Genomic DNA, 27,701 nt, shown 5'->3' on the forward strand with positions numbered 1-27,701 from the left:
TGGCGGCGTGCTTGGGAGGTGCACGCGTTTTGCGGGTTCGATACGCTCACGTGTGATGTCCCCGTCCTCTTTCTCTTCGCGCCTTCTTCCGTTTGTACACACTCTGCGACACTCCGGGATCGGCATGCGCTCTACGGCACCACCCAGGACAACATAGCTTTCTTTTTACTTTTTCCTCTGTTGGCGCTGCGGCCGGCGGTGTCTTCGCAAGTATTCAACGTAAGAGAGAAAGCGGACAAACTTCCTCCCTCACCCCCGCTCCCTGCAGCACGGCGAGTCTCTGGTGGTCCTATCACACATTGCACGGTCTTTTGCCCCCCCCCCCCCCCTCCCTTTCGTGAATAGCCTCATAAAATCCCCATCCCTTCCTTCTTCAAGCCTAGCCGCTGGAGGTGGTGACAGGAGCGCTCGTGCGCTTTCACGCACGCGCACGATGTTATCGGAGGAAGAGCGGGCGACACTTCTCCGGTACTACTCAACGGTGAAGCTCAATGAGACTCAGCTGGACCAGCTTGCCCAGGCGTACTGGGCGGCACCGCGTGAAGAGCGAGGGGAGATTGCCAAGGTGTACGCCCACACCTTCGTCGACCCCACGTTTGTGCAACGACTCATCTTCTTCCATGACTACCACATGTCCCTGACGGCAGCCGGTGCAGACCTGTCGTCGCCAGGGGTAGCCGCAGGAACCGGCTCCTCCTTCGCGGGTCAGCAGAGCGGCAGTGAGAGCGGCAATTCTCCTCTCATGGCGAGCCCCACGTCGTCTTTCATGGCCGGGAGTTCAACGACGGCAGCAAACCACGCGCCACGCCGCACGCACGCTCAGCGCCTGCTCCGCTCCACCATTCAAGAGCACTTCCCCAAGCTTACCGGTCCTGGACCGTACCCGCTGCAGTTCGGATGTGTGCAGTCGGAGAAGGAACGCGAAGAGGTGATTGAGTTGTACTCTTCGCAGTTTCTGCACCCCGACCCACCCGAGCTGCACCGCATCGTCACACTGCCGAGCAACTTCTCCACCCGCACTCGAAAGCGAATCAGTGGCTCCTATTCGTGGTACCTGCGCTGCCTTGCAACGCAGGAGCTCGTCTGCGCCGTCACTGTGACGGTGCATCAGCAGGAAACAATACGGTTTGCCGAGATGCCGCTGTTTGCAACGGGTGTTGGGTACAAGAAGAACGGCTTTGGGCGGCTGCTGAACGCGGCGCTGTTGGCTTGGTGCGCGGAGGTGGGGCTGGAGTTCATCATGATTTCTGCTGACGTGCAGGCGATTCCGTTCTGGAGCCATTTGGGCTATCGTGCCATGACGCGTGGAGAGAAGAACCGAATCGACTTCTTTTACCAGCATGACTGCTGCAAGTTCAAGGATGCGGAGACGATGATCGGGTACTGCAACGCCAATCGGGGAAACGGCAGCCTCTCTGGTGGCGCACGTCGTCCCGCTCCCCACAACGGCGGCTCAGCGGAAGTGCTGCATAAGAGCGTCAGGCAGGTTTTGGCGAAACTCCCTCGCTTTGTTTTGGAAGGCCCCGCCAAGTTACCGACTGATTAGGGGGTACATTGGAAGAGAGAAGGCACAGAAAAGAGCTGCTCTGGGATGGTAAGGCATCACGACTCGCGATACCAGTGCGCCATGCATCGTGAGGCCCTTGACGCGCTGCGTGTGATTGCCGTTGGCGGTTGTTATGTATTTGTCTTTCGGCGCTCTCGTTTTGCGTGTGGAAGTGCCACGGCGAACGCGCTCGGTCGATGTGTAAGCTGCTATGCACTGCATCCACGTTGTAAAAAAAAGGTTGAACAGGACAGGGCCAAGCAATCCAACGCCATCGACAGCGATGCAGGAATCGATAAGCAAGCACGACAACGCCACAAAAAAAACAAAGAAATGAAACGAAGGCAATGGCGTTGGTGCACGCCGCTTCGTGTACTGAACGTAGGCGCCGCTTCACGAAGTGGAGGTGGTGTGTGCAAAGGCGCTCTTGTCGTTTCTTCTAGATCCTCTGCGTGTCCTTCATGCTTTTTCTTTTGGGAGCCTGGATTGGGCTCACAGTTACGCCACTGTCCCCACTCCTTTCTCCCATCTCTCTCTCGCCGTGTGCGCGTGCCTCCTCCGGTCCTCTCTCGCTCTTTGAACGTCTCTGCCGTTTGCTCCGCCCACCGTGCCCTCTCCATCCTTTCGCTCTCCCTTCCTCTTCTATGTGTTTCTCTGATCTTAGAAATTTCCCGTCCCCGCCTCGACGCCGTATTCCGTCCCTTTCTCCTCCACGCGCACACGCACGCAGAGAGAGACGCACGCCAGCACAAGAGCACCCATCCCCTCGTTTACGATTCAATCCAAGAGACAGCCGAGGAGTTTTGTCAGGTTTCTTCCGTCTTGGTAATTTACTCTGCCGGTGTGCCCTACTCTTCTTAGTCCCTTCCTCCCTCTTATTCCCGTCAGCTCGTCGTCATCCTGAGTTTGGTCTCATAAAACCCGCTATACAGCCCTTTCCGTTGTTTGTCGACTGGCGCGCGCTTGCGCGTACGCGTGTCTTTCGCACTGTTGTTGTTGTTCCGCGTTTCTTGATTTTGCGTTCATCTCAACCTCCCCTTTCTCTCCCCTCCCCTCCCCGCTTCTGCAAGCACCTCCTCCTCATCGACTGTCTCTCTCACAGACACCCACACCCACACAACGTTTTCTCCCTGTGTGCTCTTCTTCTGTTTGCATTTTTTTTTCCGGCTCCTATTGAGGCATTCGGGCGGCGACTGCGTGGCGGCGTCTGTGTTACTTAGCTGCTTTTCCCTTCTCCGCGTCTACCGCTCCCCCTCCCCCATTTCCTCCATTGTTGCCGTCTTCTCGGGCGTACCCAAAAGAAGCCTTTCGAGAACGGTGGCGTAGCGAGGGTACCTGTGCGTTAGCGGGGGAGTTTGTGTACGCGTGTACCACTTTTCTCTTGTGCTTCCCCGAGAGTGGTTCCCACACGCTTGCGGTGGTGTTGGCCGTCTACTGGACTACCCAATGTGACGCGGCGCAGCAGCTTCACCAGCTCCCACCCCCGCGCTTCCTCTTTGCCACTTTGCCCATATCGCCACCCCGCCCACCCACAGGACCACCGTCGCAACAATGAACGCAATGACGGACACGGAGGTGGTGCAGTACGTGCTCCAGAACAAGAGTAACTACTATAAAGTGCTCATGGTAGGAACAGATGCCACCGAGGCGCAGATCAAGGTAGCCTACAAGAAGATGGCACTCAAGTGTCACCCAGACAAGAACAAGCACAAACAAGCAGCTGACGCGTTCAAGCTGGTTGGCACGGCGCACACGACGTTGTCGGATGCCACCAAGCGCAGTATCTACGACCGGCACGGTGCGGAGGGCGTACAGCGGCACGAGAGCGGTGGTGTGCGTCGGTCCGCGAACGGTGCGGGTGTGTACCGCCACCGTCCAGCCGGGCAGCGTGACTTCTTCGAGGAGTTCTTCTTTGGCAACGGCTACCATACGAACGGTCATGGTGTGCACCCCGGGGCCGGTGGGGCTCGATACCAAGCTGAGGTGAACATCAATCCCAATGCACTGCTATTTGTGCCCATTGTTGTTTTTCTACTCGTAGCAATGCTCCTGTCGAGCTCCTACACCGACGTCGATGCATCGAACCCGCTGTTCGGCGGCGGTCTCCGTGGCGCTGGCATGGTTGGCACTTCTTTTAGCTTCACGGCCTCACAGAACGAGGGCTTCATTGTGCAGCGCACGACTTCCCTGTACGGGTTGCGCGTGCCGTACTACACGACGCCCCGCATGTCGGAAGTGATGGACCGGCGAAAGGAGGTGTACATGTCGATGGAGCAGAAGGTGCTGGAGACTTGGCGGGACTCTTTAGGCCGTCGCTGCGAGGCGGAGTCGCTCAAGTATCGCTCGCGTGGCCGCAACGAGGTGCCGCCAGTGTGCGGCGACTATCAGCACTTTCGTCGAGCACTTGGTTGAGCAGATCGCCGCCACATCTGCTCTCTCTGTCTGTTGCGCCACCGAGCAGAAGTCGCGGTTGAAAGCGAAAGCGGTTGGCGGGAATGAGGCTCAAGGTGTGCAGCACGCAACCACACCGTCATCCCAGCTGTTTAGGCACTTAGCGGGGAGGGCGGAAGGATATGCGGAACAGCGAGAAACGAACGGGCGAAAGAGAGGGATGTGCAGACGGCGGCAGCGGATGAGGCGAAGGGAGAGGTGGCGAGTATGCCGCCAACGGCTGAGAACACAAGAGAGGAGGAGGTATCCGTGTCATTGCACGTGCTACGAAGAAGGCTGTGAGCGTGTGTGTATGTCGGAGCATGTACTCCACTCCGTCCTTCCCCACCTGCCCACCCACCACCTGACTCGCTCGTTGGTTGTCTACTTTCTTCTCTCATTTATGCTCCTGCTACTGACTTGCGTGCACAGCGCCTGTGCAGCTCTGCACGCATGTGCGTCCCTGGGTCTTCTCTTCGCGTTTTCCTCGCTCTTCTCTCTTTTCTCGTTGACTGCAACTGAGCTCTTGGGGCTGTTATATATGTTTATCGTTGTACTCCGCGCTTGTGACCTCGTGTGAAGTGCGTGTGTGTGTGGTGTTGGGGGCGGGTGTGGGCCCCTCTCCCGCACTCCTTCTGCCACTCCCCCCCCCAATGCCCCCTTTTCCTTTTCAGTGTTCGTCTTATGTTTCGCCCCGTTCCGCTCCCTCTCTCACACACGCTGATGCGCACTTGGCGAGAGGGATGCTGAAGCCCGTCTCCCGGCTCTCTCTCTTGTTCCCTTCCCCCCTGTGCATGTGTACCTGAGCTCCTTCTTCTCTGGTGTGCGTTTCTGTCGTATCTTCTTTCGCGTTGCTGGGCTCTCCCACCTCTTCGTCGTCGTTGTGCTTGCAACTGTTGATGCGTTGCTCTGCGTAGGTGGCATTATATGTGTATGCGCGTGTGTGTGTCGATGCACGCCATCACCCCCCTCCATCCCGGTCTTTTGACCACTCCTCGTTAAGTGCGTTGCCGCCTTTCCTGTTTGTTCCTCAATGCTGCCTAACGTTTCTCTCTCTCCCCGCCTTGAGGAGATATTAAGGAGAAAAGAACGTGTGCACGAGTGCGGATCCGCACCACGCAAACAAACGTCTACGGGGATCCGCCGTGATCCCAGCAACGGCGGTGAGGGACCACGCGAATGCTATCTATGGAGAGCTTCACGAATGGCAGGCGTACCCTCGCCCGCACACCCCTCCCTCTCCCCCCTCCGCCCTACAATGTTGAGAGAGAAACAAACCACGCAGTGTACCTTCTCTCTCGTCCGGCCCGCCGTCGCGAGGGACTGGCGACGAAGCACTGCTCCACCTCCTCCTTTCATTCCTCTCCTTGTGGCTTCTCCACGTCACTCGTTGCCGCCATATCACTGGAACTGGGGCCTTGACATCTCTTTCTGCTATCATCTACGTACAAGCAGGCCTCCAACGGCGTCTGCCTCCCCCTCAGGGGCAGGGGACGCCGCACCAAGCCTGATGTCTAGCTCTCGCAGACCTGCACGGTGCTCTGCAGGCTGTCAGTCACGTCGAGATCCGCTATCCGTGCTTGCCTGCATCGTTCCCCGCGTCGGGTCCCTTTCCTATCAGCACGAAGGATCGACCTGAATGGGAAGGGTCTGTCGTGCCACCGCGGTGTCTCGCCGACCAAACCCGCCGAGACGGCAAGCACGTCGCAGTGTCTGTCGAAACTCCTGATAAGGTCTTGCCAACATACGATGACCGCGTTGCGCTGCTGGGATTGGGCACGATGCATCGCCGCCGTCAGCAAACGAAACGGGATGCGTCGTGGACTGCATTCGCCTTTCTCTATTCCTCAGACACCTCGCTAAAGTCGCGCTGTTTTCTAGTAAAGCGCGGCCGCCCTCCTCGATAGAAGCGACGGCTGACTCCTTCCCATTAGCATCCGCGTCATCGCTGCAGTCGCCTTCTGCGAGGACCGAATCTCAGCTTATCGCCGAGGCTAGGGCAGAGTCGGTGCTCGTGGTACGGCAGCAGAGACGGCAGAGCACCGGCGCTGTGCTCTCACAAGTTGCACTGGCATTGTTGCAGACAGCCAAGGATTTGCACGCACGGCAGAAGCAGCGCCTGGGCAAACCGTGCTGGAATGTGTGTTGCCTGCGACACGACTCCACCAGTAAGAAAAGCGCGTTCTTCACATTCTACCGTTGGTGCTCCTCAACGTCGTCGTATGGGTGTCGCTGGAGGTGCATGCCAACACGCGCTGGCTTCTCTATCACCTGATTATGCCCTACGGCACGTCTCCGATGGTGGTGGTGGTGGGGACATGGGAGACGATGCTGCTCCACCTCGCCGCGGTGCATGTGGCGGCGTGTACGCCGAGCCTACTTGGTCTCGGTGTGGCAGCCGACGTGCAGCGGCTGGCGTTGGGGACCTTACCAGCTGAGATCACGACTGCGGAGCGCTTGATGGCTCGTGCAGTGCAGCTACTCTCCAACATCTGCGTAGTTTTCCAGGTATCCTCGTCGGCGGCACAGCAATGGAGAGCGAGTCCGCTGAAGCCTCCTCGTCACCTCGAAGGCCGCACAAAAGGAAGCCACCCTGCGTTTGACACCGTTGCGATACGTGCGCGCGCATGAATACCGCCCAAGACCGTATGCCCGCGGACACGCCTGCCCTGAATACGCGGGGCACCTGCGGGCTGCAGTGACCGCGCGCGCTTCTGCGCCTTCCGTGTTGGCAAAGCGGTGATACAGCGCCTCACATGCGTCAGGATGCTGCGCACGACGCTGGTAAGAGTCGGATACATTTCGCGGAATTCTGCTCATTGCTTCCCAATGTACTGCTCCTGCTTCTCTCTTGTCTTCCTCTTGCTGATCTCTGGGTGGCGTACCATCTCTTGCGCGGTGTACTACGTCAATCATCTCGAGGACCTCCTCGGTGACGCGCCTCGCTTGTGCCGCGGAGACGCCTTCGTCCTTTGACGTCGATTTCATCAGACGAGCGAGACTCGCAGGAACGTGGGTGCCTCACGCGTGCACGGAGGTAAGCCTGTATTGTCCCGTCGTCGTCTCCCGAACACAAGCCAAGCCCCCTTCGCGCTCGTGCTTGCGTGTGTCGCTGCGGGTGCAGTAGAGGCAGCATCACATATATAAAGCAAAGAACCACTCATAGAAGAGACAGTGACCATAGAATCCGAGCGTGCGCATATTGCCGATATTCGTAGACGCACAGACTGTCTCTCTCGGACGCTCTTCTGCCCACTATAACCCGTCAAGGGTCCACCAGAACGGTCCCCCGATCCCGTTTCTCAATTCTCCTTGCTCTCGCGCACCGCTGCACGCGTGTGCCGCGTGGTTGAACGAGAATGCCGCTTGCGCCGCTTATACGCCCCATGTCCCCGCTGCAGACGCAGTGCGCCCCGTCGCTGCCGGAGCCGTACTCTCTTGACGACGTTGTTCTCCAGCCCTTTTCCGCGGCGGCGTCGTCGATGCCCGCCGGTGCGTGGGATCAAGACACATCCCTCGTTGCGGTGTCTGGAGCTGTTGCACCAGAGTCGCGGCGTAGTAGCCCCGCCGCGCCTCTCTCTGGGGTTGGTGCTGCCAGCGTACCACCCACGGACATGTGGACGCCGGCACTACCACCGCTGCTGACTCCTACGCTGGCGCCTACATTTCACAGTATGGTGGAAGATGCACTGAGTGTGGAGATGCTGCGAGAAAGCTACGCCGCCCAGCTCCAGAAGAATTGCCAGCATTACTCGGTTGTTGAGGGTTTGCGGTGCACTTCAGATGGAGCCGCCGCTCGCGCTGGGTCTTGTCGCGGCAGCGATGCAGGTGGCCCAAAAGTGTTCTCTGCCATTGACGCGGTCCATTTTGGACATTCAAGGAGCGCGCCGCTGCCAAGTCTTGCACTGTCTTCCCCTATCCACCCCTACCTCAGCGCCGCAAGGGCGCGCACTAGTGTTGCGCACAAAGCTCCAGCAGATGAACTATCGTCTGCTGCAACGTTGTCGTCGCTGCTGCATTCTTCGGCAACGACAGCGATGGCGGCGGCACGACCGTCTTACGGCGCTGCTCTCTTGCGCAAACGCCCGCCTGGCACGCAGGCAGACCACAGGGAAGGGTGTCGCTTGCATCTGCCGGCGCAAAAGCGGGTGCAGCCCTCTTCATCCCAATCCCTCTCCGAACGACGTGCCCACGACAGATGGGAGGCTGTGCCCCCTATGTCGCCGCTCTCGTCCTGCGGCTGTGCCTCGACTGCAACCGCGAGCGGCAAAACGGGCCCGAGCAAGTCTTACACCACCGTCCCTTTTAGTGCGTCGGCGAAGTGCCACCACGGCACGGGCGTGAGTGACTGCACCGGTCGCCCACACGCGATTTCTATTGCGGCGTCTTCTGCCGTGGGGAAAGGCGGCGAGGCAGCAGCGACCAACAAGCCCGCTGGCGGCGGCGCAACTGTCTCGAATGCTGGAGTGGCTCCTCCACGTGGACAGACGAAGGTGGAAGCCTCCGTGGCACTGCCTTGCTACGCCCCTGACAGTGCCTCTAGTAGCGGAGAGGACGAGGACACATTTTTCGACCCCCCATGCGGCCTTTCAAGAAAGGTACTCCAAACAATACAACCAGAGCCGGCCACCGAGCCGGTGCGAAAGCCAGCGGCACAGAAGCAGGGGAAGACCGCCAGAAACACGGCGCCGACCACGAGGTCCTCTGGTAGTGCTGCTTGTGCCCCTGCGACTGGATCCGCAGCTTCACCAGCTGCCGAGTCTCACCTGCCTCGCTACGTCTATCCAGCTTTGGAGGAATGCCGTCGCTTGCTGAACGAGATCCGCATCGTCAGCCCGTTGATGCGTCGCTGCCTTACCCCACCGCGACCCCTGGAGAGCTCCTCTGGCGGCGGCAGCGGTGCTGCCACAGCTGCTTCGGCTCCCTCTACATTCTCGTCAGCACGCGCGCCATCAAGAAACATTCCTGCACCGCCACAGGGTAACGCCTTTCCCTTTCTTGCTGCAGCCGCCACCGCCGCTGCCCCACCAAAGCGAGCAACTCTTGCTCCAAGGCCTGAGGCGCGCCGGCTGTACCACTGGGACGCGGCCACCGCCGCCGAGGACCTCGCATTCATGCGTGGGCCGTTCCAGCAGTCCTCGGAGCGCTTCACCACCTCTGTAGCCGGCCAACTGCAGCGCCTACAAGCTCTCGGGATACGCCTCTATGGCAAAGACTATGACACATCGACCTCTCAGGCCGAGGTGCACGCCCCCGCTAGGGGGAGGTGGTCGTTGCCTTCTGCAGCACCTTTGGCCTCGCCCTGGGACTCTGCAGTGCTCCATTTTGATGATGACCAGTGCGACCGTGCGGACAACAACGTTGCAGAGCTGCCCTCTGAGCGTCTGCGGCGTCTCTTGCGGGAGACGGAGGCGGCGCTTCCATCCTTGCTGGAACGCGAAGCACAGCCACCGCTCTCCGCTACCCCCGCCACCGCCTTGCTTGCCCCATTCTCCTCTTCAATCCGCTATGCTCGCGATAGCAGGAATGACTACAGCCACAGCGCCCATGATGGTGCTGCCACGGGTCGCGCAGCCGGCGTGTTCACGCCGCCGATGGAGAACCTGCTTCCCTTCTCATCCATCTCCGGCTCTTTGACGCCAGCCCGGCCAGCGATGCTATCGTCCCTCTCGTATGGCGAGTAGGCGATGCTACATGTGCAGCTGCGAGGTGTGGTGGAGGAGAGGAGGGCAGGGGTGGTGGCACCTAAAGTGCCTCGAGGCACACTCTGAATGCGGAAAACAAAAGCCGCGACACGCTCGGTGAGGACGGCTACTCCCCAACGCCGCCACTTTCGCTCTCTCCCCTCATCCCTCTTTTTAACCTTCCATCGCCATCACCGCACCGAAGAGAAAAAATGCGCAACGCTTAACTGTGCGAGAGACTCGGTGCGCGACATGGGCGAAACAACACGAAGAAGACGAGCAGGCATGCTAGCTTGTGGGCCCCCATCACTGCCCGCGTATATTCTGCTTCTTGTCCCTCGCTAGCATGCGCTTGCCTGTGCGCTGCTGCCCGTATCGTGTCATTTTTTTTTAGGGGCTATTAGATCTTTATGCCCCTCGGGGATGTTCATCCGCCGCGATTCAAGATGGCGACTACGCACCAGCCTCCCTCCATCTTTCCACGACGACGACGGCCACCGCCCGCCCCCCCTCCCCAACTCCTCATACCATCACCCTCCCTCGCCACAAACGCTTTCCCCTTCTGACCTCGACTTGGATTTTAATTTTTTTTCCTTGCTCTCCACGTGAACCACTAAGAGGCTCACTTCGCACGCTCAGCAGGAAACAAACAAATCCGGACGAGCAGGTGTACAGGAGGGGGTGGCTGCACACGTTGAGGTGCACTATCCCCATCCCCACAAATAACGAGCAAAGGGCGAAGCTACCGTGCCGCATACTGCAAGTAAACAGTCGCGCTCTCTTCCCCCTCTCTCTCACACACACACGCACACATACACGCATCACCTCTAACCCACAAAAAGTAGGCGTAGAGTACGCTTCTACGCACCACAATCCGCTTCCCTAGATTTCGTTCTCCCTCGCGGTGAGCGACACCGACAACGACGAAAGGGACCGAGGAGCGCACACGCGAAGCCACGTTTTTGTTTTCGCTTTCGTGTTATTTTTCGTAGATAGCAACACCGCTTTGAGCATAGCGGTGGCGTTGGTGTACCGTTGCCTATCCCCCCCATCACCAACCCACACCGACGCACTCTTTCCTTTTTCCGGGACTGCTTTGTCTCGCTCGACCGCTCGGACACACACACACACACACACACGTACACGCACGTACATGCATGATATCGCTCTTATATATATATATATATTTCCCCTTTCCCCTACGTCACCGACGACCACTGTGCCACAGCGTACTCGCTTTTCTACGTTGTCCTGCTCCAGATCCTTTGTTTTGCATCGCCCTAAGCGCCAATACACACGCACAAGGGAGCGCGTGTTGTTCGACTTGTAGAGGGGCCGTCACACAGTTGTAACGCAGGGACTAGACCTTTAACGTGGAGACCATCATGAGCTCTCCGCTTCTTCACCGCGGGCCGATGCAGCACCCTCTGCCGTCGTCCCCGTCGGGATCGCGCAGTAGACAGGAAGAGGTGGAGGAGCATCACCACCAACTGACACAGCGCTCTTCCGGGGGAATGCCTCTGCCTGAGCCCTTTTCCTTCACGGGGTCCACCGAATCCACCGTCGCCGACATCAAGCACGGCAGCAGTGACGACAGCCGTCATGACGGGAAGTGGCCACTCGGCTACGGGGACGACAGCACGAAGTCGTCCCCCGTCCTCTTTGACCGCCACGATTACGACGGGGTTCAGGACGAGGATGCTGATGACATGTCTATGGTATATGAGCAGGGGGAGGTTGATTGCCGCCTTGGGTCCGCCCCGCGCCCGGCTGAGATGCGAACCGAACACTGGCCGCAGCGCAAGAGAGGCGAAGCAGCGGAGGGGCATGAGAAGACTTGGGGCGTGATATCAGCGAGGCAGTGTACCTCATCTGAGCCGCGTCGCGGTACAGGAATTGACAGTTACAGCTGCATTTCATCGAATGCCGAGGCTATCGCGGACTTCAGCAGCAGCGGTGCCTCGCCGACTCTAAGTAGTGACGGCGGCAGGGCCGCTCTTGGCCATAGGGAACTGAGTAACACACAGGGTCATCCGGCAGTCTATGAGGAAGAAGGTGAGGGGGACAGATACTGTGCTACTCCTCACAGCAGCAGCCGCGGGCAAAACGATCACTGTAACAGTGCTGCAGCAAGCCAGCGCTTCGAGCACGCCGCCCAACAAGATGTCCTGCTACGCACAAACCGCAAGCTCGTGTACTCCAACTCTGCCACGATGCTTTCACCCACAGTGGTTGACGACGACGTCGAAGGGTCAGACACAGCAGTGACGCCGGTTACAGCGCGCACAAAATCTGGCGGCGTGCACGATGAACAGGATGGTGTGGCTGCAGCGCCGATAATGAAGCGGCTGGAAGGTGCGGCTGCATCTCATGACACGCTCTCACCCCCCTGTCTCGCCGCATCGGATGTGAATGGCGCGTCACCTTCGGCACATTGGACCTCCTCGGCGCTGCCCTGTCACAATGCTCTTCCAGCGCCCTCGGCAGTGGAGGCTGCAACCTCGCCCTCTTCCTCGTCTGCCGCACACGCGAAAACAGCGCCTCTTAGAGGTCCTATTGCACAGGGGTCCGGCGAGACGGCGGATTTGCAGGATGCTCACCGCCGCCTGCCGCCGTCCGCCTCCGCTCCGTCTGAGGTTGAGCGCGTCGATGCTGAGATAGAGAGCGCCATGCTGGAGATGGAAAAGCGACTGCAGCGACACGGTCACCATAGTGGCGCCGCTACAACGGGTGCCAACAGCGATGGCTGTGTAGCTAGCCACAGCAGGACGCCGTCTTGGCGCAGGAGTGAGGGTGAAAATCCAAAGAGGACTGAGAGTAACCGCATGGAGAACCAACGCGCGCATTCCTCCTCCTCCTTTTCCGCCACCCACGACGCAGCTGTTGATGCGGCAGACGCGGACTCGGTGAAGAGCGCGCACGAGGAAGACTGGCTCGCACGCCAGCGGTGCAAACAGGCGCGTGTGTGTGATGCAGAACGCTTTAACACACACCGCAGCGGATGCGCGCTCGGCAGAGGGGCTCCTGCACGCGCTTCGGCGGCGTACATGTTCTTTTCCCGTCAGCTGCGACCGCAAGAAGACAGACGCGGGCGTATTTATGAGCTTGCCAAGGCCTTGGGCGGGGATGGCTCCTATGCGGCCTTCCGTGGTCCCGGTGGGGGTCTTCTAGCGTCACCGCTTGCCGACGAGCAGTCGCGCGACAGCGTGGAGGGGGCGGCCCCGCTCTGCATCCCATGTGCCGCCGGAGACACCTTGGTGTCTCTTGGCGACGCCGTGGCCAGCTCCGCCGATATGGCAATGTTCTCGCCGCAGAGCATGCCAGTGTCTCCTGTGCAAGGAGCGGTATTTGCACCGCACCAGAATGAGTTCACGGCGGCGGGGTTGCAGGTGTACTACAGCGGCTGCGGCCTCAGCAGCGGGGCAAGAGAGCCGCGGCGTTGCCCTCACCTTTCAAGCCCAACTCTTCTAGACTCTTTGGTTGTAGAGGGGATGTCGAGTGCCGCGACGGCTGAAGGGGTCTCGACAGCGGTGGCAGCAGCTGCGGTACTCACAGTCAACGCATCCGAGACCTCCTCGTGCACGCCGTTCACCGCGCACCGCCCGAGGCCGCCGCCGCGGATGCTGTGTCCGCCTACCCCGTCGCCCTCGCCGTCGCCTTCTCGCTCTATTGCCATGGATCCCGCGCTCGCCGCCGCAGCGAATGCCGAAGAGGGAAAAGAGCCGGATGCAGGCGTGATGGAGGCGAGCTTTTTCTCTGAAGTGGCGCCCGACGCTGAGCCGCAGCTGCAGTCGCAGGCAAGGAACGCCAACGCGCTGCCGGGACAGTCGCTGTTGGAGCCCTGCACTGCCAACCTTGGCGTGGAGGCGGTAAATACGATGCCTCTCGAGGCGACCACCGCTGTCGCGAACTCAGCGACTTCATCGCCGCGCCAAATGCCCTTGCGGCCCTCCTCGTCTGCACTAGTCGTGCCCGCGGACACGGTCGCGCCAGCTGCGGCGTCTGCTGTTGCCACCGCTGCGGCTGCAGACGTAGATAGCGATGCCGGCGTGAGCGTCATCGGCTCCTCTTCATCTTTTCGTAAGAGGGTGGTAGAGGGCAATGGCGGCTCGGACACGGGGCTGCAAGGAGAGCTGGCCAACAGGGAAGGTGCGCTGACTGAGCCGCGCGCCGCAGCCGACACCTCCGTCCCTGTGGGTGACGCGGACGGGCCCCTTTCGCTGTCGCCGCGCTGCGCAAGCAGCGAACCATCGAAACCGCAACTGCATGGTGGCCACACCTTTGCTTCCTCGGCCTACCGCGCAGACAGCGCACCGCAGCACGTCGGTGTCGTCGCAAGGAATAGTGCCAGCTGTGTTGGGTGTGGGCAGGCGGCCTCCTTTGCCGCCTCTCACCGTAGCATATCTCCTCCGAGCGCTGCAGTCACTGCCGCGGTGCCATTGATGCCGCATGACGGTGCTGGGGAGGACTCGCCCATTCTGCCCATCTGCGCCACATCCTTTCCCCACAGCGGGCAGAGTACAGGTAGGATGTCGCTTCCGCCGTCGCAACGCGATGGCTGCTGCGGCGCCTTCTCATCGTGGAGCACCAGTAGTGCGGCTTGCGAAGGCACTGAGGGAGACAATACGGTAGACGTCGCGAATGACGCGACGGATGACGTGGTGCAAGGGCATGCCTGTACGATACGGCAGTCCGCCATCACTCGGAAATCGCTGTCGACGGCGGTGGCGGAGGGGGAGGAGCATCCGCAGGTGCAGATGAGGCTCTTGTCGTCCTCGGCCGCGTCACCGTCACCGATACGCCCGCCAACCGACGGCGCAAGTGACAAGGAGCGACTGCACGACGAGCTACCGACGCTCGACTTTTGCGCCGGTGGCGGCGGTGAAGTGGGTGACTGCCAGCACGATGACGCGGACAGCAGCGACGAATACGATGAGTCGCACCTCTGTTGTGATGGGACCTCCTCTCCTGCGGAGCCCACTGCAGCTGCTGCCACCTGCAAAACTCGGCAAAGGGATACTCTGGAAGGCCTGCATCTCGACGTTGATGACGACGACGGGGAGGACACGGAAGGGCAGACGTGGGCTGAGGAGGCTGTACGTCGTTCAGAAGGAAAGTGTGCCGTGCTGCGTCTCGAGCTAACGTGTGCCACGGAGCGCGCGGTTGCGGCGGAGGCGAAGGCACAGGTGCGGGAGCGGGAGTGCGCAGAGCTGCACGCACTGGTGAGCCGCATGCAGGCACAGTTGGCAGCGGCGCGGAAGGCGACTGAATTGGCAACATCAAAGACACGTGCGGATGCTGAGGTCCAGGTGTCTGTCAGCACCGCTTCTTTGGACGACATGGCCGCCCCAGCTTTCTCGTCGCGAAACTCACCGAATCGACTGGGCACGACGCCTTCAAGCATGCGGAAGGACACAGCGCTTGCAGAGGGTACGGTCTGGCGACGCCGCCACGACATTGTGGCGCAGGAGCTGGCTACCCTCAAGGGTAGCATGGCGGAACAACTTGCGGTGCTGGATCGGCTAGGCATGCTGCCTCCTTTTTCGGAGGAGCGGGTGTGTGCAGCGGAGCGGCGGCTGCGGCACGTTAAAGTCGCTCACGCGCCTGGCACTACCATGAAGGCCAGCCGGCCAGACGCAATGATCTCCGAAGCTCCACACACCCTAGCCCGCTCAACGTGCGTTGACAGTGCCGCCTCGGTTGACTTCTCGGCCGGCGGTGCCTCCGTCACTGCGGCAACAAAGAAGATTCAGGCTCGAGACGGCAACAAGATCGTGGCTCTTCTGAGCCAGCGCAAGCAGAACGGTCACCGTGAGAAGCCAGCAGCAGCAGTAGATGCGATGGCGACCGGAGCGACTGACTCGGCCACCACGCCATCCACGTCGGCGCCACCGGTAAAACGCGACGGCAGCGAAGACCGCAGATCCACGCTGGATGCCAAAGAAAACCACTACGTTGTGTAAGGTTAGAAAAAGGAAAAGGCTCTTCCCTCTTCATGCGACGCCGCACCCGTTCTCATGCGCTCTCCCTCCTTCGCCTTCCCGCTGCCTGGCAGGCGCGTTTCACCTACGTCTTTTTTTTCGTGTTAGACCTCTTTCACAACGGAAGAAGCCACGTGCGCGCTCACACACAGACACAGACATGCACGCATGTGCGTGCACTGCTGTCGGCGACGGGCGTGTTCTCTTCCCCCCTCCTCCCTCTCCCCGGTAGATCCCTGAGTTGACTTAATTTCTGCTTCTTGTTTGTTGGTGATTTTTATGGCGATATCGCCGTCGTAAGCGCGTGCGTGCGCGGCGTTGTGTGATGGACTGCGCCCGCTCTTTTCTGCACCTCCACGCCCCACTCAAAGTTTTTTTTGTGGGCGTTGTTTCCGTTTGCGGTCTCTTCCATGACACGTGTGGTGCAGTAGCGTCGTGAGTGCGTGTGTCTGTCTCAGCCAGTCGGGCTCCATCAGTGCCCCTGTTCTCCTCCCCTCTCCCACTCCCTCTTTATCAGTACTTGTCCGTTTCCTCCTTGGCGTCCTTGCACATTAGAGGTGCTGTGTATTCTCTCAACGTTGATGCTCGCATCAGTGTCGTCGTCCCTCCCTCCTTCCCTCAGAGGGGTGCTGATTGCATTCGTGGAAGACGTGCACATGATGAGCGAAATGAGAACCAGCGACAAGCGCTCATGAAGACTCGCCTCTTCTCCAGTGGAAGGCGGAAGAGGACGGAACGATATCGAGTGCGATGCCACGCATGTACAAGCACATTCATATGCGGCAGGCACGGTGACACTCGCGCCGGGTGTGCTTAAAGGCCGCAGCTGCTCTGTGTCGCCTGCTAGTTGCGCGCACATCGTTGATCTGGAGAAGCGCATGCTCGAAAAAAAAAACGATTCGCTTTTTCTCCTTTTGTTCTCTGCCATTCCTCCCTAACTCTTCTGTCCTCTCACCGCTTGCTGCATCACTCCCTCGCCTCTTTTATCCCACCCCCCCCCTACACACGCGCACACGCACCTACTCGCCCACCGTACAGTTCATATACGCAGAACAGTGGTCCCTCCCGCAAAACGTGCATCCAGCCCATCTCGCTCCGCGCCTTTCCGATCTTTCACCTCACAGATTGCATCCATGGCAGAGCGTAACTACAGCCCCTTTTCTGGGTTCTCCACCACTTCCCGCGGTGGTGGTGGTGGTGCTCGAAGCAAGGGCACCTCGGAGGGGATGGGTAGCAAACTGGCACCTGTGAACTGGTCGACCAAGAGCCTCGTCCCGGGCAAGTGGAGGGTTGTCGATGCCAGCGCGATCCGTAAGGCCGCCAGCGTGAAAGATGACCACGGCGCAAGCAAGGTGAAGCACCTCAGCGATGTCGATGCGGACGAGTGGCGTCAGGCCAACTCCATCACAGTTTCCGACTCCGACCAGTGCCCGAACCCAATCACGGAGTTCGACATGCTCACCGCCGTGCCCCAGTACCTGAAGGCGAAGCTTCTGGAGCAGGGATTCAAGGCGCCCACTCCGATTCAGGCACAGTCTTGGTCGATCGTTCTGTCGGGACGTGACCTCGTTGGCGTGGCCAAGACCGGCTCCGGCAAGACCTTGGCGTTCATTGTGCCAGCCTTGGCTCACATCGCGTTGCAGGAGCCGCTGAAGGCGGGGGACGGCCCAATGGTCATTGTCCTCGCGCCGACCCGCGAACTGGCCCAGCAGATTGAGCAGGAGGCGATCAAGGTGCTGCCGCAAAGCATTCGGTGCGGCTGCATTTACGGCGGCGCGCCGAAGGGCCCGCAGCTCGGCCTGCTTCGCCAAGGTGTGCATATCCTCGTGGCCACCCCGGGCCGCTTGATCGATTTCATGGAAATCAAGCGTGTGAACCTGTTGCGTGTAACGTACCTGGTGCTGGATGAGGCGGATCGCATGCTGGACATGGGCTTTGAGCCGCAGGTGCGCGCCATCTGCGGCCAGATTCGCCCTGACCGGCAAACGCTCATGTTTTCGGCTACGTGGCCGCGCGACATCCAGAACCTCGCCGCCAGCTTTCAGAAGAACTGGGTGCGCATCAACGTTGGCAGCATGGAGCTTCTCGCGAACAAGGATGTTACGCAGCATTTCATCTTGACCTCAGAGGCAGCGAAGCTCGATGAGCTAAAGCGGCTGATGGAGCGGCACCGCAATCAGCGCGTGCTCGTCTTCTGCAAGACGAAGAAGACGGCTGACTACCTCGAGTTCCAGCTGAAGCGCAACGGCGTGGATTGCATGGCCATTCACGGCGATAAGGAGCAGCGTCAGCGCGAGTTTATCCTGGAGCGCTTCCGCAAGGACCCACGACTGTGTGTGGTGGCCACTGACGTGGCCGCTCGCGGTCTTGACATCAAGGAGTTGGAGACGGTGGTGAACTACGACTTCCCTATGCAAATTGACGACTATGTTCACCGTATCGGCCGCACGGGCCGCGCCGGGGCTAAGGGTGCGTCCTTTACGATGATCACGAAACACGAGACTCAGCTGAACGCGTCGACGGTGTTCCAGCTGGTGGAGCTGGTAGAGCGCGCGGGGCAGGAGGTGCCTGGGTGGTTGCGCGAGTGGGCTGAGCAGGGTGGGGGCTATCACGTTCCGAAGCGCAACCGCAACATGATGGGCAGCTTCGGCCGCAACGGCCCGCGCATGCGCATGCCGGGCGATAGCCCAGCTGCTGGCGCCGGCAGCAGCGGTGGCCACTTTGGCCTGGCGCCACACGCTAAAGGCTCGCCGGCGTTCGGCATGACGGACAGCGGCATTCAGAACAAGACGTTTGACTACAGCAGCGACGACGACTCTGCTCGACCGGCCAAGCGCGCGCGCCAATAGACGCTTCTGGGGTGAAGCAAAGGTGGACGAGGCTTAAGAAAGGGAGAGCAACGAGGGGGAGAGAGCACTACTGAAGGTGGCATGATTCCATGAGACCGCGGAACAACTTGGGCCCATTCTTTTCTGTACTTTTTTTCCTTCCCAGCCACCCTTTTTCCAGGTTTCATGGGACGTATCTGCCTGCCCGTGTGTGTGTGTGTGTCTGTCTGTGCTCCTTTCACGCGTGTGCTTTTCCTCTCCTCTCGCCAAAAGCGTCTTGGATATGTTTGCCGGAACTCGCGTGCGCATGCGTGGCGATTTCGGTCAGGACGTCTCCCACTTCCTCACCTCCTCGCTGTTCGCCTTCTCGTTTTCTAATAAAGTTCAAGCTACGTCTAACAAGGTTTTTTTTTCGTTTTGTTGTTGCTGTCATTGCCTCTAAGTGCGCGTGTGTGTGTGTGCGTGCCGTAGCCCGCCGCCATCTACAGTGGACTGCGGTGTTGTCTGTCTGCCCTCGCCTTCGCCTTTCTCTTGTCGAGTGGCCCCCTTCTCGTTCTCACCGCTGTTCTATTCAGCGCTTCTGGACTCTTTCTTAGTGCCTCCTTAGTGCTCGCCGCTTCGCCGAAGACCCCGATGCGGTTGATCCTCCACGGGCTAGTGCAGTCTCCCAGCGTCAGCCAGGTTCCAAGATAGGAACAGTACTTGTGGACCCTACGCTCGCACGCTGGGCTCCGTCCATCATGGGGCTGAAGAAGTTCCATGTCGATCCGCACCAGGCTTGCTGCATCATGGCTTTCCCAGACGATCGCCCCGCCCTCTGTGTTCGCTCCCACAAGAACAGATCGAAGATAGCCACGCTTACATGCGGAGACGCACAACCATCTGTCCTGGGCCCTCTTCGCTTCATCATTTTAGTGGACTTCCCCTGAGTGTGCAGCGCAACAGGACGGCGGCACGGCAACACTCCCTCGGTGCTCATCACACCACACTCCTCACATCCTCTGCGGACAAAGATGTCGTGCAGGGTACGTTACGATTCGCCATCTGGAAGGTGCTTTGCCGGACACTGGAGCACATAATGGCGCTGGATGAGCATCCCCTAAAACAAGGCGCGCTGTGACCTGGTTACGCACGTCTCGCAAGCGCTGCACAGGCTTCCCCCGTGACGTGTTGAACGCTGTGTACAGTGCCCTCCCCCTCCTTCCTCAGGACGGTGGGCTGTGAGCTCTGTGTGTGTGCAGACGCATGTCTCTCGGCGGGCCCCCTCCGCTTGACACGCCCACGCCTTTGAAAGGCGTGCGGATGCAGGGAGGGGTGGGGTGCCCCTGATGCCGCAGTCTCATGACAGCGTCCTAGCTGGCGCAGCATACGCGTCCAAGCAATCCATGCACGCCCCCCTCCCAATGCCATCGAAGGCGATGGAGGATGAACACAGCAGGCCCCTCCCCTACCCACCCGGCGGCAACGTCGTTTTGAGTCAGGCCCCAGGATGCACTGGTGTGAGCACTGTACGGCACGAGCTGCCACGCACAGTCGGCATGGTGTATCACGCCCAACGAAGGCATCCAGAGGTCAGCAGAACAAGGGAAATAGACGGAAAAGGTGCGAGGTGATGCGTACGAATCAACGCCACAGTGCGTGCGTGTGAATTGTGCGGCATCTCCTTCATCCGACCGGGTGGGCTGATGAGGCGCAGATGCGGGAAGCGCGGCGAGGACGCCCCGAGTTGCGCCATCGAGGCCTCGAGGCTCCCATGTGAAGAGTCTCCGCCCCACATTCTGGGGTGCGGAGGGTCTCCGGGGGCCCTGGCCTGCAGCTGACCAGCTTCGGCCCTGGGCGTATCTGGCATGCACCTTTATCACCCCCTGCTACTCGCACGGCCGACGCCACCGCTTCCGCCCTCGAGCAGGGCTCTGGAGGCGGCCCGCCTGGATCAAGGCATGTCGCCCACCCGAGTCTCCGTCTGGCGCCGATCGCGCCGCACGTATGCGAGGAGGGGACAAGCAAGGGCAAGCAGAGCCCGTACGGCGCATGTCCCCGACTCGACGGCAGGACGGTTCGTCCTAGACGGCGAGGTTATCGCCGTATTCCTGCAAAAGCAGGTGAGTTGCGGTTGTTTGTGTGTGTGTGTGTCTGTGTCTACTTGCTGACCTGTTCGCTGGTGGCATGGGCACGTTGCTGTGCACACACACGAAAAAAATTCGCCTCGGCACCGTTGGCGTTCCTCTGAGACCGCTGGTCTGGTTGTATTGAGTGCTCTCTTCAGTCCTTTCACTTGTCCTGGGTTTGTGCAGTCGCCTTGGGCGTTTGCGCGAGGGTGTTGCTCTTCTGAAGGGAACATGCGCTCGAATACGTACTGCGTAGGCGAGATACACTGCGCAGCACTGCATCACCACCCGCCTACCCTTACTGCTGAATGTGCCTGTCCGTCCCTTACCTGTTTAGGTTCTGTCGTCGTCTCCTCTCCCCGCCTCCCTAAGACATGCGTTGTCACTCTCTGGCGGTGGATGCCTCCGATGGCAGGCGAAACATTAGAAAGAAATGTGTAGTAACGGAGCAAGTGATCGGTGCATCCAGCGTTAGGAGATCGACGTTCCGAAGTCAGGTGGTGCTGAGGATCGCGAGAGGGAGCAACAGCAAAGCCGGCATGTTCACACACTGCGACTGTGATATGTTTTGGGGTGAGGGCTTCGCATCTGCACACTTGTGCCGCCGTTGCTACCGCCCCCACCCGTTTCTCTACGATGCGGGAAGCACTGCCACGCTGATGCTGACCTATCTCATCACAGCTGCCTGCCTACCTGCCTGCTTCCCCTCCAAACAGTGCTGTCCAGCCTGCCTCCACTCTCCCCTTTGCATTCATCCCCATCCGCTGCCCTACCTCACTTCCCCTCCTCCTCCTCTCTTGCAGTCCCCCGATCCTTTTCGCTTTGGCTCCTCGTTTGTTTGCACTGTCCTTCGCCTTCTCGCGCTTTCACCCGCCGAGTACGCCCCCCCTCCCCGCCTCCTCCTCTTGCCCATTTGACAGTATGTGTACAAGCGTCAAGGTGCCCTATTGTCTGACGCTCTCGTAGAGACAGGGGAGGACGAGATATCTAACGTACGTACGTGTGCGTGTGTGCGTTTTTACCCCCTCCGGTCCCTTCTCCCTACTTGTGCACCGCAACCCCCATTCCTGAACGCCCTCGTAGTCGTCCCACACACGTGCTACTCCGCTCTACGCAGAGGCTTAGACGAAATACGCACGGCACTCCACTCTCTCTTCGAGCACTCTTCCTCTTCCGCTTTGCACGGCTTATAGATACAAAGTCGGGGCTGGCTTGCACCGCTGCTTGCTTCCTGCCTCCCGCTCTCCCTTTCTCCCCTTCTTCACGGCTCCCGGTTTGCCGCCGCGCCCACACGCACGCCCATCATGGGATCTCTTTTTCTGCTGGTCGATATCGACAACACGCTGTACGAGTACAGCGAAACGGGCTTTCACCATGAGATGCACGATCGCATTTTCGCCTTTGCACAGGAGAAGGTTGGCTTGACCGCCGAGCAGGCAGAATACCTCTCCCGGAAGTACTGGCTCAATTACGGCCTCTCCCTCTACGGCTATGTAAAGGAGTACAATGTCGACGCGAAGGAATACAGCGACTTTGTGCATCAATGCTCGTATGATAAGCTACGCTACAACAAACCGCTCATTGATATGCTGCTGAGCATGCAGTATGTGCCAGAGGATGCGAGGACGCACGATGGACCGCGTCCGACTAGCATCGACCACCTCTACTACTACACAAATGCCAACCATTCGCATGCGCGAAAAGTACTCGACGCGCAAGGGCTGCGCCCCATATTCACCCGACCACGCCGGGTAGGGTTGCCTGTGAAGGAGTACAATCCCGTCGACGACCAGGCTGGCGCCGAGGATCAGGTGGAGTGGCTTGGCTTCTCGTACGAGGACCAGTGGCGGCTGACGCATCCGGAGATTGCAAACAAGCCAATGCGACGGGCCTACGAGGCGATCTACAAGGCGATTGAAGACCAGGTTGCCGAAGATGCGGCACTGGTGGCCACCACCACAACAGCGGGCAGCGAGTCCGCCTTTGCGTCTTCCTCAGCATTACGCAACTCAGGCAGCGCGGAGGAGGTGGAGAACAAACGAGCCCATCTCCGCCCAGAGAACTTTGTCATGATTGACGACTCGCTCATGAACATCGATGCACCGCTCGAGCTTGGCTGGAGCGCTGTCTGGTACGCGCACGACAAGCAGGAGCTACCGACGGATGTGAAGGAGAGCGCTAGTGCCCCTCTCTATGCGGCTGCCGTCGCCTCCGGACGACTGCAGGTGATCCGTAACATCCTTGAGCTGAGGGAGGCGGTGGAGCGGATTCGCGAGGTCAATAGCCGGAGTGCGTCATCGTGAAGAGGAGAGGGTGACCGCGAGGTGATGGCATAGAGGATATTGGTGGAAGCTGCGCGGGTGCGCATCTATGTGTGTGTGTGCGCGCTTGCCGTTGTGTGAGTCACGAAGTGGCGGGCAGCATCAATGCATGCACGCAAACACGCGCTCACGAACTCGCGCGCGGTGGGGGACCCATACTAGTTACGGCCGCTTTCCGTTCCTACCATAGTCAAGGCGGATATCGTGACGAGAGCTGCGTCGGTCGTGGAGTGGAAAGGACTCGCACACACGGGCTGGCTGGCTGGCGCTCTCTGCCATATACGGGTACGCCTGCGCAGTGGCAGCGTGGAGAGGAGATATAAAAAAGGGAGGGTCTACGCACCTGTACGTCAGTATGGGGGAGGGGGGGGGCAGCGGCGCGCTGTCGATCATCACAGCCACTGCCCTCTCGACTCCATCTTTGCTCTCCCCACTACAGTGGCGACATGTTCGCATCTACGACTCATTGGCGGCGGGCTCAGCACAGGAGGGAGAGTGGGCGAGAGTCTGCTGTCTTGGCGTGAGAAGCCAAGATTCTTCAAGGCTGTCTCCCTGTCTTGATCATCACCTTCTCCATCCGCGCGCGCGTGCTCCGCTCTGTCGCTCGATGTCCACCCCCTTTTCTCTCCAACTTTTTCCCCACTTTTCTTCGCTTTTTTTCGTTTTGTTGCACCTTTGGTTGGGACTTTATACGTTTGGCATTTTTTGGTTTCCCGCCGATGGCAACGACGTCGGCACACACACATACACACGCATTGTGAGCCATCATGACAGCATTATAGCAGAACACGCGGACGCACACACATCTACACATCCACGCCATACACAGCGACGCACAAAAAATTAGCGTTCTTATTTTTTTACATTGCTTCCTTTGTATTTCTCCCCCGCTTTCTCCCTCGCTCTTTGCCTGTCAAGCTGGTTTTAAAGGAGGAGGGATATCGGAGTGCAACCTAGTCCACTCTACAGCGATAGACAATGATGCCGTCATCAAACGGAAGTGCACGGGTGCACTGGAGCCTGCGGAGCATTCCTCGGCTGCTGCTTCTCTTTGTTGGGTTTGCCGTTGCCCTCCAGACCGCCACGTCGGCGCACGCACTCACCTACCACTTCGTCGACAGCAAGCCGTTGTGCTTCTCCGAGATTATTGAGAACGTGGAGACAAGCCAGATTACTGGCGTGTACGACTGGAAGCCCAGCGCCCACTCGCCCGCCTCACAGGTGCGACTCCGGCTTTCCGCGAAGGACGGCACAGGGAACGTGTACTACGATAAGGAGATGATGGAGGGCGAGCACTCCTTCGCTGTGCAGCTGAACCCCAATGTGCTGAGTGGGGAGCAGCTCATCTGTTTCACTGCCTCCTCGAACTTCGTAGCCTCTGAGGAGACGCCGGTGAAGGTGAGTATTGAGCTGGATCAGGCCCCTAAGAACGAATTCAACGCCGACAAGGTGGTTGCCGAGACAATAAAGAAGCGGCGTCAGATCGACGGCCTCGACGTTTACACGTACCAGGAGGCAGGGGGAGAGCTGAAGGACATCCTGCAGCCGCGCGCCTACCTGGAAACCATCGATCGAGAGTTGAGTGCGATGGAGCGTCTGCTAGACCAGCTAGTGACGAACTTGGGCACCAGCGTGATGAGGGAGTCTCGCATGCGGGAGACTTCGGAGAGCACCTTTACACGTGTGTGGGTGTGTGCGCTGCTGCTTATCGGCATCATCTCTGGTGTCCTCTGGATGCAGTTCCGCTTCCTCAAGTCGACGCTTCGAAAGAAGAAGCTCCTGTGAAAGCGCTGGGGAAGGACGACGACAAGCGAAGGTGAGAGCCTACGCGAATGTGTGCGTTAGAGTTTCCATGACGCCTCCTCATACTTTTTATCCCCCCCCGCCCCGCCCCGCCGCCCCTCCCTTGTCCTCCGTTCGTCATCTCGCTTTCAGTTGTCTCTTTGGTCGAATATGCGTCTCTCTCTTCCCCCTTTCTCTGCGTGAAAGCCGCTGTCATGGGGGAACGAGGAAGGCGCTTGCCGATGATGGGTTTTCTTTTTCATTATTGCTAGGTCTTTTTGGTAGTGGTGGTATGCGTGTCCGTGCGCCAGTTTGACCTCCTCCCTCTGTTGTTGTTGTTCCCAGCTTCTCTGCCTCCTCCCGTCACGACTATCCTCCACGTAGCTGAAACGGGCACTGGGAGCAGTGGTGGTGGTGGTGATTCTGGGAAGGAGGCGGAGGTGGGGGGGCACGAGGCAGCGGTGCGAGAGCTCGCACCTTATCCTCCTTGTGTTTCCCCCCCTTCTACTTGGCACAGGTCGATCTGGTCACGTTATCAGCCTCGTTTGTGTGTGTGTATCTGCGGGATCGTGCTTCGTTGAATGGTACGTTGATAAGGCCCCAGAAGAGCGGGACCGAGACGGTGGGGTCAGGTGCGAGGGAGGAGATCACCTTTACCCAACATCTTGGGCTGCAGCACTTTTCTGGCGTACTTTCTTACGCGGTGGAGGGCGACTGGCTACACATTTTTAGTTTCTGTTGCTTCCCATTGCTACTGCACCGTCTCTCTGCCTGCGTCCCTGCCTCCCCCACCCCCTGGTTCTGTTCCGTTTCTCTGGCTTCCACTGTGAGCGGCAACCCGCTTGCTCCGTGCGCTTTGCTCCATGCAAGACAATGGTGCTGCATGTACACTGACAACGGAGGCGGGGGTGCACATGGGCACTTGTGGCCGCTTGTGGGTGACCACGTGCCACTTATAGGGGACCTCGAGGGTGCATCCCACCCCTTTCTCACCTCAGCTCCCTCTCCGGTTGCACATGCACCGCGTGTGTGTGTGTGCCTCCCTTTGCGACAAACGTTGACATCGTAGCAGAAAGGGGCGAAAAGGTGCAAAGAGAAGGGGTGTGCTGGTCACTGCAGCCTCGGCTTACACTACAGCACCATCCCCCCACAGCGGGCCTGATAGCAGGTGATTTTCTCTGTCTCCATCCCTTCCACCTGGATAAAAGGAAGCACCAAAGAAAAAAAGAGAACAGAAATATATATATATATACACACACCAAAGGAATCGAACGGGACAACGCGTGGATGCTTCGCGATTGGCACAGTTCTTCTGTTGCGGGGAACTGCCACCTTCACCCATGTCTCAGGCAGGTGCTTGGGCTCAAATTCACCTCCGGTACGGCGGTACACGCTCAACACACAAACCTTCTCTTCTTCCCTTCGCTCTTTCCTCAAGCGCTGCAGGGCTGAGAACGAGAACTTTGTTCTTCGAACGCATGATCGACATCCGCCTTCGCCATTCTGCATCTTCACGCTTACGATGCCAGTCACAGTATCCGCAGAAGTACGAAACCGTAAAGGCTTGCAAGCACTCCTGCCTCCATCTCCGTCTTGCCCAACTCCTAGCCGCGCCTTTTCCTCTATTCCTTTCGATATTTCCCCCTTCGTCCCACGTAAAGGGACCCGCACCTGCCCCATCCCCAAAACACCAAAACACATTTTTCCCATCTGATTCATACGGCGCCTTCGACGTGCTCCCTCCCCACTAACGACATCCGCAAAGACGACCTCCCGAGTGATAAAGCGGCAGCCACCAAAACGTCACGGGAGTGGTGAGGACTCTCCCTCTACCTCTACAGACACGTGTTTTCCATGCCTCTCATTTTCCTCATTACAGTTTTCGTGCGACGCTGTTATAATCCCGTGCCGCGCATCTGATCTGTAGGCGGGACGATTCATGCACAGCGAAGATGCGAGGGGCGCCGCCGGCCCTGTGCTGTGCGTGCGCTGGGTGCACCACGCTGCCATGATTTCAACAATGCAATGTATCTCCGTTACCGGACACGGTTGCTGACGACAACCATTGACTCAAATAACCAAGATCTGCTATGACTCCGTGTGCGCGCGGTGCATTGCGGCGTGTTTGCGCCTTGCTTCCCTTTGGTCCTCCCTGCTGCCCTTTCTTCTTCCCCCCACTCCCGCCCTGCCCCCACTCGCGCTTGTGCGTGCGCCGGCCCATCCGCAGGATGACACAAAATGTTTCATTGTAGTGTGCGCTGAGCTGGACGCCTGCTGAGAAATCGAACATATCGCAAATCACTCCACTCTGAGGGTTGCCGAGTGCGCGTGAGGCGCTGCGCCGCGGATGTTTGGGAGAGGGGGGGGGGAGCGGACGGGCGTGGGGGCTGTGGCGGCATGTCTACTGCCGCTCTGCAGTGCCGACGGTAGGCGTGCTCTGCTTGCCCTGCTCGTGTGACGCTGTTATAATCCCGTGCCGCGCATCTGATCTGTAGGCGGGACGATTCATGCACAGCGAAGATGCGAGGGGCGCCGCCGGCCCTGTGCTGTGCGTGCGCTGGGTGCACCACGCTGCCATGATTTCAACAATGCAATGTATCTCCGTTACCGGACACGGTTGCTGACGACAACCATTGACTCAAATAACCAAGATCTGCTATGACTCCGTGTGCGCGCGGTGCATTGCGGCGTGTTTGCGCCTTGCTTCCCTTTGGTCCTCCCTGCTGCCCTTTCTTCTTCCCCCCACTCCCGCCCTGCCCCCACTCGCGCTTGTGCGTGCGCCGGCCCATCCGCAGGATGACACAAAATGTTTCATTGTAGTGTGCGCTGAGCTGGACGCCTGCTGAGAAATCGAACATATCGCAAATCACTCCACTCTGAGGGTTGCCGAGTGCGCGTGAGGCGCTGCGCCGCGGATGTTTGGGAGAGGGGGGGGGGGAGCGGACGGGCGTGGGGGCTGTGGCGGCATGTCTACTGCCGCTCTGCAGTGCCGACGGTAGGCGTGCTCTGCTTGCCCTGCTC

The 27,701-nt window shown here is 59.3% G+C and overlaps 7 protein-coding genes across 7 annotated transcripts; all 7 read left to right on the top strand.

Moving 5' to 3' along the window:
* Window positions 1-433: 433 nt before the first annotated feature.
* Window positions 434-1,546, top strand: LMXM_36_2100 (conserved hypothetical protein; the record flags this gene model as incomplete). The annotated part of the gene is made up of 1 exon (XM_003874511.1): window positions 434-1,546. The coding sequence occupies one exon, from the start codon at window positions 434-436 to the stop codon at window positions 1,544-1,546; it is 1,113 nt and encodes a 370-aa protein (XP_003874560.1).
* A 1,551-nt stretch (window positions 1,547-3,097) lies between these two features.
* On the top strand, window positions 3,098-3,958 carry LMXM_36_2110 (conserved hypothetical protein; the record flags this gene model as incomplete). The annotated part of the gene is made up of 1 exon (XM_003874512.1): window positions 3,098-3,958. The coding sequence occupies one exon, from the start codon at window positions 3,098-3,100 to the stop codon at window positions 3,956-3,958; it is 861 nt and encodes a 286-aa protein (XP_003874561.1).
* Window positions 3,959-7,335: 3,377 nt separating this feature from the next.
* LMXM_36_2115 (conserved hypothetical protein) lies at window positions 7,336-9,660 on the top strand (the record flags this gene model as incomplete). Its single annotated transcript, XM_003874513.1, has 1 exon — window positions 7,336-9,660. One exon carries the CDS (start codon window positions 7,336-7,338, stop codon window positions 9,658-9,660), a length of 2,325 nt encoding a protein of 774 aa, XP_003874562.1.
* A 1,385-nt stretch (window positions 9,661-11,045) lies between these two features.
* On the top strand, window positions 11,046-15,623 carry LMXM_36_2120 (conserved hypothetical protein; the record flags this gene model as incomplete). The annotated part of the gene is made up of 1 exon (XM_003874514.1): window positions 11,046-15,623. One exon carries the CDS (start codon window positions 11,046-11,048, stop codon window positions 15,621-15,623), a length of 4,578 nt encoding a protein of 1,525 aa, XP_003874563.1.
* Window positions 15,624-16,774: 1,151 nt separating this feature from the next.
* Window positions 16,775-18,490, top strand: LMXM_36_2130 (putative DEAD box RNA helicase; the record flags this gene model as incomplete). Its single annotated transcript, XM_003874515.1, has 1 exon — window positions 16,775-18,490. One exon carries the CDS (start codon window positions 16,775-16,777, stop codon window positions 18,488-18,490), a length of 1,716 nt encoding a protein of 571 aa, XP_003874564.1.
* A 3,466-nt stretch (window positions 18,491-21,956) lies between these two features.
* On the top strand, window positions 21,957-22,880 carry LMXM_36_2140 (conserved hypothetical protein; the record flags this gene model as incomplete). Its single annotated transcript, XM_003874516.1, has 1 exon — window positions 21,957-22,880. One exon carries the CDS (start codon window positions 21,957-21,959, stop codon window positions 22,878-22,880), a length of 924 nt encoding a protein of 307 aa, XP_003874565.1.
* A 996-nt stretch (window positions 22,881-23,876) lies between these two features.
* On the top strand, window positions 23,877-24,683 carry LMXM_36_2150 (ER--golgi transport protein erv25 precursor,putative; the record flags this gene model as incomplete). Its single annotated transcript, XM_003874517.1, has 1 exon — window positions 23,877-24,683. The coding sequence occupies one exon, from the start codon at window positions 23,877-23,879 to the stop codon at window positions 24,681-24,683; it is 807 nt and encodes a 268-aa protein (XP_003874566.1).
* Window positions 24,684-27,701: the final 3,018 nt, after the last annotated feature.

Source organism: Leishmania mexicana, chromosome 20 (genome assembly GCF_000234665.1).
Source record: "Leishmania mexicana MHOM/GT/2001/U1103 complete genome, chromosome 20".
NCBI lineage: Eukaryota > Euglenozoa > Kinetoplastea > Trypanosomatida > Trypanosomatidae > Leishmania > Leishmania mexicana.